At 39.7% G+C, this 13,567-nt stretch overlaps 1 protein-coding gene across 3 annotated transcripts in view; it reads left to right on the forward strand.

Moving 5' to 3' along the window:
* LOC307036118 (alpha-2-macroglobulin-like) overlaps positions 1-13,567 on the forward strand; it is a 63,447-nt gene that overhangs the window by 32,076 nt on the left and 17,804 nt on the right. For 2 of the 3 annotated variants that reach the window (XM_079676139.1, XM_079676140.1), the window contains exons 13-24: positions 685-748; positions 880-1,025; positions 3,390-3,539; positions 3,929-4,075; positions 4,182-4,269; positions 4,380-4,524; positions 5,400-5,625; positions 7,498-7,624; positions 7,796-7,917; positions 8,007-8,058; positions 8,362-8,445; positions 8,798-8,974. In XM_079676139.1, coding sequence (XP_079532265.1) covers positions 685-748; positions 880-1,025; positions 3,390-3,539; positions 3,929-4,075; positions 4,182-4,269; positions 4,380-4,524; positions 5,400-5,625; positions 7,498-7,624; positions 7,796-7,917; positions 8,007-8,058; positions 8,362-8,445; positions 8,798-8,974 — 1,528 coding nt within the window. The remainder of the gene's footprint in view (positions 1-684; positions 749-879; positions 1,026-3,389; positions 3,540-3,928; positions 4,076-4,181; positions 4,270-4,379; positions 4,525-5,399; positions 5,626-7,497; positions 7,625-7,795; positions 7,918-8,006; positions 8,059-8,361; positions 8,446-8,797; positions 8,975-13,567) is intronic. The other variant, XM_079676141.1, reaches the window with a different exon arrangement.

Raw genomic sequence — 13,567 nt, forward strand, 5'->3', positions numbered from 1 at the left:
TCTTAAAGAGACAGCGATCTCATCTCACTCTGCATGACCCTAATATCATAACATGTGTGTTCTGGAGAATCACAGAACGAATGATCGTCCTTATTATTATGCCGTTTAAACCAATTATTTAAATGTGTTTGTTAAATTCGGCATCATGTAAGTTGACAGGTCCACACACTGCAGTGCTTCCCCGCAGCAAGGCTCCCTCGCTCTCCTGTTGACAGTTCACGAGCGTCGAGCTCCTCAACCCCACCCCGTTGATAATTCACGATCGTTAGCACTAATACAATTTTTTTTTTTTAATGGCACCTCATATCAAAAAGGTTGCCGATGCCGACCCCTGTCGTAGACCATCAGAGAGGGCCTAGAGGGCCCTGACGGCTCGCCACTGCTTAATTAATCTTAACATCTATTCATGTAATATCTAGTTTTTGCACAAAATAGTGGATTAAAGTATCAATAAGAGTATAGATGAATACCGGTTGAAAAGCAGTCTGGGTTTCTATAAAATCATAACAATACCCACCTCTATTGTTATCCAGATAAGTTTCATCACCGGAGTTCCCCTTTTTGTTGTCAATGTTGCTTCTGATTGGTTATTTTTCACAAACAGCTCCTTTCCCCACTGCTTAAGCAAATAGTCGGCAGAGTTATCAATGCATTATTCATTCTTCAACTTTTGAAATTCCCCAGGTCCTATCCAGAGGTGCCATTGTCATGCAAGGAGTTAAACAGGTTGAAGTGCAAGATAAATCAGGTGAGAAGAGAACGACGTCTTAAAATCTCCTTTCAAATAAGCATTGCTAAATAATTATTTGTATTGTTTTATTGATCCAAGGAGTCATGTTATTGAGGATTGTGGTTCATAACAGTTGGTTTGTATTTCAGTGAATGAAGGCCAGGTGTCCTTTAAGCTCACAGTGTCTCCAGACATGGCTCCAGACATCCAGGTTATAATTTACGCCATTCTCCCCAGTGAGACTGTGATCGCCAAAAGCGCCGACTTCTCCATTGAGAAATGCTTCAGTCACAAGGTCAGTTTGAGGAGTCATTGTTATGGTCAGATGTATAGAAAAAAGTGTATATATATCTGTGCTATCAGTCTCACGCCGGTTTGATGGGCGCTCAAACATCATTGGTCAATAGGAATCAACTACGAAGCTTCTGTGACCATAATCTTGATACATTTGCCCAAGGATTCTGTTCATATGCAGATATATTTTTATAAACATTCCAAAAATACTAACTGTTGTGGAAATTCCAAGATTAATCAAGATTCCTGGTAAGAAAATAACAAATATAGAAGTTAAACCAAAGTGTTGTTATACAAGATCATTCATGTTGTGGGTAAAGCACGGAGAATTCAAAAGACATGTGCTGTGCCACGAGTTGACACAGCGGTTGCCAAACCAATTCTGATGAACTCTTCCGCAGTCGGAGGTTCGATCTAGTTCAGAGTGTAATCAAAACTAAACAGTCCTAGAGTAGACACTGAATCAACAGAAGTTGTCAGCTGTGGCTAGAGAATGTGCACCCAGGAGCCCCTTGTGAGTAAGATAAGAAGGTGCTCCAGATGTCCCTAAACAATAAACTATCTCATGTCAAGTTGTGCCCGGTTGTAAACTGGCAACAACGACAGCTTGAGCAGCCCCTCCTTAAGGGGGATAACAGCAAGCCCACTGCTGAAGACGTGTGTCCATGGGAAAGGAGGCATAGGAAGGAGAAACAGACAAAGAATGTCAAAGGTCACATACCTAAGCAAATTATTCCCTAACAATGACCAGCCAATTAAAGTTAAGTTTAATCTTAGCCGAGGTTTAGTATTGAGCCGAGTTTTACCTCTGGAGGGTACAGAGGACTTTTAACCTTTGAGAACCATTCACATGCACAAAAACCTATATAGCACACGACAGGGAAGGGAAAACCGCAAAAGGCATAATATGACCCCTTTAAATGTTGAACAAGGTTGATTTTTGGTGCCTACCCTCTCACCTTGTCAGTTCCCAAAAGGAAGCATCAACATTAGCAGAGTTGGGATTGGGGAGTGAGAATAACAACAAAATCTAAAAATCACATTAGACACAGAAGTTGATGCAAGCCACTATGAGTTATTTATTAACAACAAAATAAGTTACCATAGCTATGCGGATGACACAAATGTACGTAACAATTTCATCAGGAGACTATGCTCCAATTCAAACACTGAGTAAGTGCATTGAACAAATCAATGACTGGATGTGTCAAAACTATCTCCAATTAAACAAAGATAAAACTGAGGTAATGTTTTTTGGAGCCAAGGCAGAACGTATAAAAGTTAGCGCTGAGCTTCAGTCTGCAATGTTCAAAACAACAGATAAAGCCAGAAATCTAGGTGTAGTCATGGAGTCTGACCTGAGTTTCAACAGTCACATTAAAACAGTTACTAAATCAGCCTACTATCACCTAAAGAACATATCTAGGATTAATAGACTAATGTCACAGCAGGATTTGGAAAAACTTGTCCATGCTTTTATCTTCAGTAGACTGGACTACTGGTCTTTTCAGGTCTCACTAAAAAATCTATTAGAAAGCTGCAGCTGATTCAGAATGCCGCTGCTCGAGTCCTCACTAACACTAAGAAAGTGGATCACATCACTCCTGTTCTGAAGTCTTTACACTGGCTTCCTGTGTGTCAAAGAATATATTTCAAAAATACTGATTCTGGTTTATAAAGCTTTGAATGGTATAGGCCCAAAATACATTTCTGACCTCCTGGTAAATTACGAACCATCCAGATCTCTCAGGTCTTCAGGGACTGGTCAGCTTTCTGTCCCCAGAGTCAGAACTAAACATGGAGAAGCAGCGTTCAGTTATTATGCTCCAAACATCTGGAACAAACTACCAGAAACCTGCAGGTCCACTGCAACTCTTACTACTTTTAAATCCAGACTAAAGACTTTTCTTTTTGCCGCTGCTTTTAATTGAACTATTCACATCTTAAACTGCACTGTAACTTTTATCCATGTATTTTTTATTTTTTATGTTTTTTTTTTTGTTATCTTTTCTTTTTAATGACTGATTTGAAATGCCATTTTCTTAATGTCTTTCGTTTTTTGTAAAGCACTTTGAATTGCCTTGTGTTGAAAGGTGCTATGTAAATAAACTTGCCTTGCCTTGCCTTGCCTTGCCTTGCCTTGCCTTGCCTATTAAAACAACAGCTAGCCCCTGTCATTCCACTAAAACACTATCTAGCAATGTTGCTATGTGCGAGTCTGGCGTGGGGACATTTCCCCTCTAGGCACTTAAGACTAAATTAAAGGTTAAACTACACATTTGTTTAAGGTTAACAACAGTGTAGGTTCTCAAAACAAATCATCTCACCCTCTGGTTGATTAGATATATTTTTGTATATACGTCAGGTGTCGCTGGAGTTTTCTCCATCCTCGGCCGTCCCCGGAGAGCCGACCACCCTGCAGGTGAAGGCCCTGCCAGACTCTCTGTGTGGTGTCAGCGCTGTCGACCAGAGCGTCCTCATCAAGGAGCCAGGGAAAACTCTGGAAGCAGACAAGGTACCTTCTAGAATCGACCACAAATAGATACATAGTTAACGTTACCTCAGAATAAGCTTTAATAAGAGGTTAGAGTTTGTGTTTCATTTCCTTGTGTCATGGTTAATCATTCTCTTCTTCTACCAGTTGAATATCGTAAACAACTATGTAAAACATCTGTTTAATGCAGCTTGATGCTGATTGTGTTGCCATATTTACCCAGTTGAGGCCCACTGTTATTGAAAATGCTATTGGAAAAAGTTATGATCATATTTGCGAGGTGCTGTTTGAACAAATATTATTTATATTCATATTTCAAGATAAAAGACTACAACTTAAATCATAGAGCTCCCCTAAAGAACAACAAACACTTGTCAGTGTATAAAATTGAATCATACCTTTCTTCTCAGATATTCAACTTGTTGCCTGTCAAAAAAGCATCCCATGTTCCATACAATGTTGAAGATCGTGTAGAATGCTTGCTTGTGAGACCCAGAAGATACGCTATTTCATATCGTGAAAGAAACCAGAGAGATGATGCTGATACAGTTTTCCAGGTACTTAGTGCACAAACATTAATGTACAAAATAAAGCATACACCAATATATGTTGTTGTTGCCTAGTTGATCAACTTTTAAGTGATGACTGTATTTATGTATTTAGAATGTAGGTATGAAGATAGCAACAAACCTGGTTATCAGAGTGCCGACATGCCTCAAGTACAGAGGAAGAAAATACCACCAGGGCCATGGTATTTGATTTTCTTGTTGTATCAAATGACACATTCTGTTTATTTACCAGCTTTTAAAAAGGTAACCATGTCATTGCTTTCTGCTGGATTATTGTATGCTTTAATTTCAGGTATGCATGTAACATATGACTCTGCTCCAGAAAGAATGCGAATGATGAGCACACCTTCCTTAGACCAACATTCTTTTGATTCACCGATTGAGACTGTCCGCACTTTTTTCCCCGAGACCTGGATATGGGAGCTTATAGAGGTTGGGTAAGATTTTGCCTCAAATCGTTTTCATGGTCATGAATTGAGGGAGCTTCTCCCTGCACAAAGGGATAGCAGGAAAAGCACTGTTCAACTAGAATGTTTTTTAACCAGCTGGCTCAAATATGTATGTAAGGACTTTTGTTATGCCAAGGAACATGTATTCATCATTTTTACTGACATTTCTTTTTAAATGATTCTGTAGGCAGAATAGTGTTTTTTTGGTGCTAGTGGGAACCATTTTCAGGGTTAGGCTTCTGTTACCATCTCAGGATTGCGATCTGAGGAGGGCTGGGAAAATGAATGAGAAGTCACACAAGTTAGCGTATAGAATGGTCTGGCTTTATTCACATTCTTTAAGTTTGTGTCTTTGCCAAAGAATAACATATTTATTTATGTTCCTAAGCTCAAACCAATTACTAAAAATGCCAAACACATACAGTACTGTGCATGTGTTATTCACATATTAGTTCTGACCATTCATTACACAACTTCACAGAATAATAATAATAATGCAATAACTGTTCCTCATAACTTATAACATATTTACAAATACAATTATTAAAAAAAACATATAGAATGTTCTGGCAATCTCTCAACTTCTTCAATCTTGACCCTAATCAGAATGTCAGACCTCAATCCAATGTAAGTGTAGAGCCCCATATACAGGTTAAACTGTATAATAACATGTACATTATATCATTAAAAGTGTAATGAAGCTTGGTGAACATTCAATTTGTAAATATATTTTAAAAAATGTTATTATGTTGACCGTTATATCTTACTTATGTATTATATGCCTCATTTTTTACAGTCTTGTACATTACATCATGTATGTTTTCAAGTTCACAGAATCTGTTTGTGTGTTTCTGCTGATCCAGAAAGTCTGGAACGAAGGATGTGTCCGTCACAGTCCCAGACACCATCACCACCTGGGAGACGGAGGCGTTCTGTTTGTCCTCTCAAGGTTTTGGCTTGGCTCCTCGTAAAGAGATCACTGTCTTCCAGCCCTTCTTCCTCGAGCTCAGCCTGCCCTACTCCATCATCCGAGGGGAGCACTTTGAACTGAAGGCAACCGTCTTCAACTACCTGACCAGCTGCATCATGGTAACTTATATTTCCTCCATATTTACGTCAGCATGCTCATAATAGTTGCTAACATGCCACAACAAATGTTATGGAAATGCACCCAATATAAATGCAATTTATAGTTGTGTAATGACTGCAATGTACTTTGGCTGAATTTCATATCCTTAATCTCATTGCATAGAAATATATCTCTTGATAGGTCGTTTATTTTAAATAGGGTTCCTCTGGCGTTGCCTTTACACAATCCTACCTCCAAAATGTCCCAACAAACTATTTATTTGTGCATCTGTCTATTGACTGTTTTTTTGCAGCATGGATTCTGCTCAGAACTTTCACCATAGACATTGTTATTGTGTGTTGCGTTGCAAGTTACACATCCTTTGACATCTGATCGGAATTGAAGTTCTGGAGTCAATTTGGATATAATCTGCATACGCCAGAAATAGATTTTGGCTGGCATTCTAAACAAGGCCTTAGTCCCTTACTCATTGACCAAGTTCTTAAAACATTTGCTTCTTATTTCAGACTGGACAAGATTACTGAATAGATACTCAGATGATTCACTCAATATTCCTTATACTTGTGATCCCACATATTTCTCTGAAAATCATAAACCAAATGTAGGATTGTACAATATACTTTAATTGGTTTCCTTATGAGTTGATACATATTTTCTCATTATTTAGACTGTTATTGATATCGACTAAAACCACTCACTTTTGACGGTCAAATAAAAAACTATATTAGATCATTATTGCCAGCCATGACAGTTATGAAATTGAGGTTTGTAGTTGAGATCAAAATGTAGACGAACTAAAAGAAATGGGCATTACTCAGTGAAGACATCTGATGTAGGGGTGTAGGAAATGTGGGGGAGGGGCAATTAGCTCCCACTTTACACCCCTGGTCCTATTTGGCATCACACCTAGCATGATCCCATCGCTAGAAGGGTCTCTATTTAAAACCTGTACTTTGCCTTTTCCTTCTCCATCTCTTTAACGGGCCCTTTCAACAAAATCATGATGACAGGGATACCAAGGTTCTTGTAAATACCTGGAGTAATCCTCATTTATTAACTTTAGTTTTCTAGCTCTTTGATTATTTGGTCTCTGCTCTTATTTGAAAATAAAGTCTGCAAGATACACCTAAGTGAGGGAAAGCCTGAAAGTTAGCATCCATAGTCCCACTGGGTTTGGAATCTTGCTGTGGTAAATACAATTAAACGTTCATGATACTTATGGTACGTCCACACGGTTCCGTCGCGTCGGTGGGCGTGGCTGGCGCGCGACCAACAACCAATCACATGAATCTCCCGCCCCGGACACACAACCACGCGGTTTGATGGGCTTGCGCTTGTACTGGCATATGATATGATTGGCTGGCGCTTCCGTCGACGCTTGAAAAGTTGAACTTTTCTCAACTTTCGAAGCGAGCAACGGAGGCAAAGCGACTCAACAGAACCACCATGCAGTTCGGCAAAGCTTGACGTAACCCCATTCAAAGTGAATGGGAAGCGTCTCCTTTGAAGCACGCGACGGAACCGTGTGGACGTACCGTTATAGGTTTTAGTTTAGCGGGATAATCTTAACATATTAACACCAATCTTATAATTTTGTTTTCTTTAAAGTATTAATGTTATCGCCAAAAGGCTAAAAACAAACTCACAGTTGTATGTTTTTAAGCCACCGCCACTGAGTTAAAGGCAACTAATGTTCTATGTTTATTAATCTCATTTGACCACTTGTTAGCGACCCCCTTTTTTAAGACACGGAAGCTTCAGATTTTCATCGGTGTGGTATTTACTTACGGAATTTATGTTGTTAACAAATAAATATCTTAAGCTCATGTGTTTACCGCAGATTTCATTTCATTCTAACCAACTCTCAACAGCTTACTGTGGTTCCAGAGCCCTCCTTAGATTACACCCTTACCCCCCTCTCTGGTGACCAGTACACATCCTGTTTGTGCGGCGGTGAGCGCAAGACCCTCAGCTGGACCATGGCCCCCTCAGCTTTAGGTGAGAGAAGCATTTTTGACTGATATGAAATGTTACTCTGCCAAGGTGTATACAACCTTTTTTAGCTCAGTGAAATCATATCCACCTTAGTGACAGAATGTTTATACATGATAATTAATAAAAACACAATTCTTGATCAAGTTTCACATCTTGTTTGTTGATCTCTTGTAGGGGTTATGAATGTGTCAGTGACTGCTGAGGCTGTGGCATCCCAAGCTTCATGTGACAATGAGATTGTGAGTGTGCCAGAAAGGGGTCGTATCGACGTGGTCAAACGTTCTCTCATAGTCAAGGTCAGGACGATTAAACTAAATTAAAAAGTATAATTTATCCATTTACTATAGGGAACATTTTGAACTCACATTATATATTTTCCTTTCAGGCGGAAGGAACTGAGATGTCCAAGACCTACAACTGGCTGCTCTGCCCAGAAGGTCAGTTTGTTCAGGAAAAGGAACAGCCAAAGTTTATAAGTTAGTTAGGAGTACATTTCATGTAAAAAATATAATGAATACATTCAGTAATTACAATTATTATGGAAAATGTGTTAAGTTAAGTGCAGGTGTCATTGATTTATGGAAGGTCATTGTGTAAATACATTTGATCAACCTGATTTTTATTTATTAATGGACAACAATTTGTGTGACATTTTATCAAACTACCAATACAATATGTAACATCTTAACAACTTCTTTGTTTTGTACTGAGCTGAGGGTTTGTTCCCTGTCTGCACACAGGAGAGGCTTTGACAGAGGAAATAGAAATACAACTGCCTGAGAACGTCATTGTTGGATCAGCCCGAGCTTCGCTATCAGTTCTGGGTAACAAATACATTCCTGATCAATAGGCTTCCCTCTCTTGAAGCTTTATCAATAATTGTATCAGTAATAAAATAAAAACATCTCTGTCTGAATTTTCTTTTTTCGGAGATATCTTGTTTGTCAAACAATTCAAAAACCTTTCCCTTCACATGTTTTACTAGAATTTGAACTAAGAACAGAACAAAATATCTACCCTTTAGCAGATGATTTGAAAGCCGGCTACTTGTGCTTTTGTGTGTGTTGGAAGGATGAAAGAGCGTTGGCCGTTCGGATGACACTGAGGAGGGTCAGAAAAAGTCAAAAGTCAGCTGAGTTACATTTTCACAGTCTTAGCTTCATTGTTTTTGTGCAGGTGACATTCTGGGCAGAGCTCTAAACAACCTGGATGGGCTGCTGCGGATGCCGTATGGATGTGGTGAGCAGAACATGGCTCTCCTGGCCCCCAACATCTACATCCTCCAGTACTTGAAAAACACTCAGCAGCTGACCCCAGTCATCAAGAACAAGGCTACCAACTTCCTGACCAGTGGTGAGTCTTGTTTACATTATGGTGTAGTTAAAAAACAATCAACAATTTCTGCCAAACCCAAGAACCTGTAGTTATCCTGTGATTTTATCCATGGATCTAAAAACCGAAATCTTACTCAAAAACGTGTTGGTAAAGCTCCTGTCACACTGTCCCGAAATTGACACCAGATGGACACACGATAAAGGAAATGTTCAAATTCGACTGATCGTAACAACATCGGGCCATTCGTGAGGGCATCTTAAGCCATCGTATGACCACCGGTGGAGTTTCTCAGGCTCCGGCAGCAACTTTGTGAGCAGTGGCAAAATCTTTGTCATGCAAACAAATTGCAGAAGGACCATTCGAAGGTTCCTTTTCGTGTTGAATTTGTGTGTCCATTTTGCCCTTCGTAAGGCACCCGTGAGGGCATCTTGTCAAATCGTGTCATCTTTGTCTGATCATCGGTGCCATCGAGTTTTTTTGCCTCACGAAGACAATACGAAGGAAACAAGAGGCTGCCCGATTGTCTTAGGAAGAAAACACGACTACGTGAAGCCCTCGCAATGCCGTCGTGTAGCCATCGTATTATAGTACGATGACATCGAGATTGCATTTATTACACAACAAAATCATGTAAACATATTCTGTAAATATACAGGACTGTCTCAGAAAATTAGAATATTGTGATAAAGTTCTGTATTTTCTGTAGTGCAATTAAAAAAACAAAAATTTCATACATTCGGGATTCATTACAAATCAACTGAAATATTGCAAGCCTTTTATTATTTTAATATTGCTGATTATGGCATAAAGCTTAAGAAAACTCAAAAATCCTATCTCAAAAAATTAGAATAGTTCCTCAGACCAAGTAAAAAAAAAAGATTTATAACAGCAAAACACAATCAAACATTTGAAAATGTCCATTAATGCACTCAGTACTTGGTTGGGAATCCTTTTGCACGGATTACTGCATCAATGCGGCGTGGCATGGAGGCAATCAGCCTGTGGCATTGCTGAGGTGTTATGGATGCCCAGGATGCTTCAATAGCGGCCTTTAGCTCATTAGCATTGTTGGGTCTGGTGTCTTTCAGCTTCTTCTTCACAATACCCCACATATTCTCTATGGGGTTCAGGTCAGGGGAATTTGCAGGCCAATCGAGGACAGTAATGCCATGGTCAGTACACCAGTTACTGGTGGTTTTGGCACTGTGGGCAGGTGCCAGATCATGCTGGAAAATGAATTCCTCATCTCCATAGAGCTTTTCAGCAGACGGAAGCATGTAGTGCTCTAAAATCTCTTGGTACACAGCTGCATTTACTCTGGGCTTGATGAAACACAGTGGACCAACACCAGCAGCTGACATGGCTCCCCAAACCATCGCTGACTGTGGGAACTTCACACTGGATTTCAAGCAACTTGGATTTTGCTCCTCTCCAGCCTTTCTCCAGACTCTGGCGCCTTGACTTCCAAATGAAATACAAAACTTGCTTTCGTCTGAAAAGAGGACTTTGGACCACTGTGCAACTGTCCAGTGCTTCTTTTCCTTAGCCCAAGTCAGACGCCTCTTCCGTTGTCTTGAGTTCAGAAGTGGCTTGACCATGGGAATACGGCTATTGAAGCCCATTTCCCGGACACGTCTGTGAACAGTGACTTTTGATACCTGGACTCCAGCTTCAGTCCACTGTCTTTGAAGCTCCCCCAAATTCTGGAAGCGACTCTTCTTCACAATGCTGTTAAGGCTGCGGTCATCTCTCTTGGTTGTGCAGCGTTTCCTGCCACATTTCCCCCTTCCAACAGACTTTTTGTGGATGTGCTTTGAAACTGCACTCTGTGAACAGCTTGCTCTTTGAGAAATTTCTTTTTGTGTCTTACCCTCCTGATGGAGGGTGTCAATGACGGTCCTCTGGACAGCAGTCAGATCAGCAGTCTTCCCCATACTTGTGATTTAGTTTACTGAACCAAGCTGAGTGTTTTTCAAGGCTCAGGAAACCCTTGCAGGTGTTTCGAGTTAATTAGACGATTCAAGTGATTCGTTGAACACCCTACTAGTATACTTTTTCATGATATTCTAATATTTAGAGATAGGATATTTGAGTTTTCTTAAGCTGTATGCCATAATCAGCAATATTAAAATAATAAAAGGCTTGCAATATTTCAGTTGATTTGTAATGAATCCAGAATGTATGACATTTTTGTTTTTTTAATTGCATTACAGAAAATAAAGAACTTTATCACAATATTCTAATTTTCTGAGACAGTCCTGTAATCATATTTACATTGTTTTTGTTACTTTCGTTGCAATTGTATGTATAAAGGTCCTTACACACCAAGCCGATTTTCTGCGTCGATAGATGTCGATAGATGTCGTGCCGACACCTTCCGCCGCCGATTCGACATGTTGAATCGGTCGGCCATAGAAATCCCTCTGATTGGCTGTTCAGCTTAGCGAATCAGTGCATGAGAGGCGAAACGGAAGTAACAAACTATTAAGAAGGCAAATCTGAGATTTCATTTAAATCCAGCTCTCGACACAGGTTCGGGAAAGCCCCAGTGTCTATATATTTAATTGGCAAGAGCTTCTCGTTGTAGAGTGAAAATGGAACGCACACGCTATTTGCTGTTTGTTTATATCACGCAGTCTGTTCTTCTTCTCTCGGTGTATCACGCAGTCTGTCTTCCGGTTGTTGCCTCTTTTAAATTACGAATACACACTACCGACGCCTGCTGGTAAGTAGGGCTGTCCCGAATACCATTTTTCCGGCTCCGGATATGCGGTAGTAATCAGCAGCGAATATTCGGATATTCGGGGTATTAAAATATTCAACAGTATTGTTGTTTTATAGTTATTTGCAGTGGCGTTTCTATATGTACAAAAGTGGTGGGGCACAAAAAACGTAGATGTCTATATATAAGCTTCTGCAGTGAGGTTCATGGCTGGTGAGGCACTGGCTATGACTCTTCAGGCTTACAAATATTATATTTTGACCTAAATCAAAATATAATATTATTTTCAAAAGCTTTTTTAGTCTGATGCTTCGATTAATTTTAAACAGACAGTTCAACAGAAGGATACCCAAAAAATGTAATTTTATCATTTAAATATTTAATTGTTCTCTCTTAGTAAGATCCCATTTTCAATACAATTGCGGTCTTACCTTGACTTGAAGATGAAGTCCATTTGCCTATCCTTCTGGACAAAAATCTCTATTACTTTTTTGTAAAAGTCCTCCTTATCTTCTTGTAGTTCCAAAAGTCTATCATAAATCTAATCGATAGATTTATGATTTGAAAATTATAAAAGTAGGGTAGACATGTGGATATTATCCTGCTGAACAAAACGTGCATTTATCTAACAGGTACGTTTCCCAAAGATCTTATTTCAAGCTATTTTCTAAAATCATGGAGAAATCTCATTGCTTTTTTGTGGAGGGAACCCATGCGCAGCTTACGTTCCAGGTTTTAGGACGCGTCTCTCGTCTGCTCTTCACACACCACACTTTTCGCGGCACACATACTTACAGCCAATCAGCTCTGAATGATGTGAGATGACGTATGGTGGGGATGGCAGCTCAGTGACCCTATGGTCATTATTTTTTGCCACACACATTAAATAGGACAATGTTCTGAGCACGCGCAGTGTAGTTTTTACAGTCACCGTTCACTTAGACAGTGAGAGGGAGGGGCATGATCGGGTTTTGTCCCACATGGCTCTAAACAGCTCAATAGGCACACACTGTAGACACTAATTAGAAGAACACAGACTAAAACAGGAATGTACAGACAAATCAGATGATTAAACATGATCTTAAAATATATTTTATATATTATTTATTTTTTGCATTTTGTTGTAATCATTATTTGTAATACTTTCTGCTGACACTAGGTTGGGCTGTGGTTATTTGTTAATGTATAGAACCCAATTTGTTTTCTTTGAAATTGAAAACGATATTGTATTTTTCTTAAGTGTAATTTTGCTTGGCTTCCTATTTTTTATGGACATGCTTTTATTTTGAAGGAGAGTTAGCGCTGTTGACAGGAAGTTGTTGTTGCTATGGAAACAACGTGACAGAGATTAACGGAGAAAAGTCATATCTACATAAAGACGGAGAAAGTAAAGAATAAAGTCTATGTTTAAATGTTAGCACCCCCCGAAGAGGCACAAGCTCTTACGTTGAGCCTGGATACATTCTAAATTATCAGTAAAGTCTAGGACCATATTTTCGTGTGTGGTTCGGCCGGGTGCCATCGTGTGGCCTTCTGTAGGCATCGTACTTGCTTCGGCTGTTGCTTCAGCTGTTACTTGGCTGTTGACCAAGTTCGGGGCCATCTTCGTGTGAAATTCACAATTCCATATTCGTGTGTCCATCTGGTGTCAATTGCGGGACAGTGTGACAGGGGCTTAAAGAGCAACTTCCAGGTTAAAGACACCTGTGAATAAATGTGTAGGAAAATGATGAATACACTAGATTTTCAAAAATATATACAGAAATATACACTACAGTGACATCTGGCGTCGTTTTTGTAAGAAATGTTCACTTCCGCATAAAAAAGCCTCGGCACGTGACCTCCCGCGTGTGACGTAACATGGGGGACACAAGGGGGAGAGCGGCCGG

Source organism: Notothenia rossii (assembly GCF_949606895.1).
Source record: "Notothenia rossii genome assembly, chromosome: 4".
Lineage (NCBI taxonomy): Eukaryota > Metazoa > Chordata > Actinopteri > Perciformes > Nototheniidae > Notothenia > Notothenia rossii.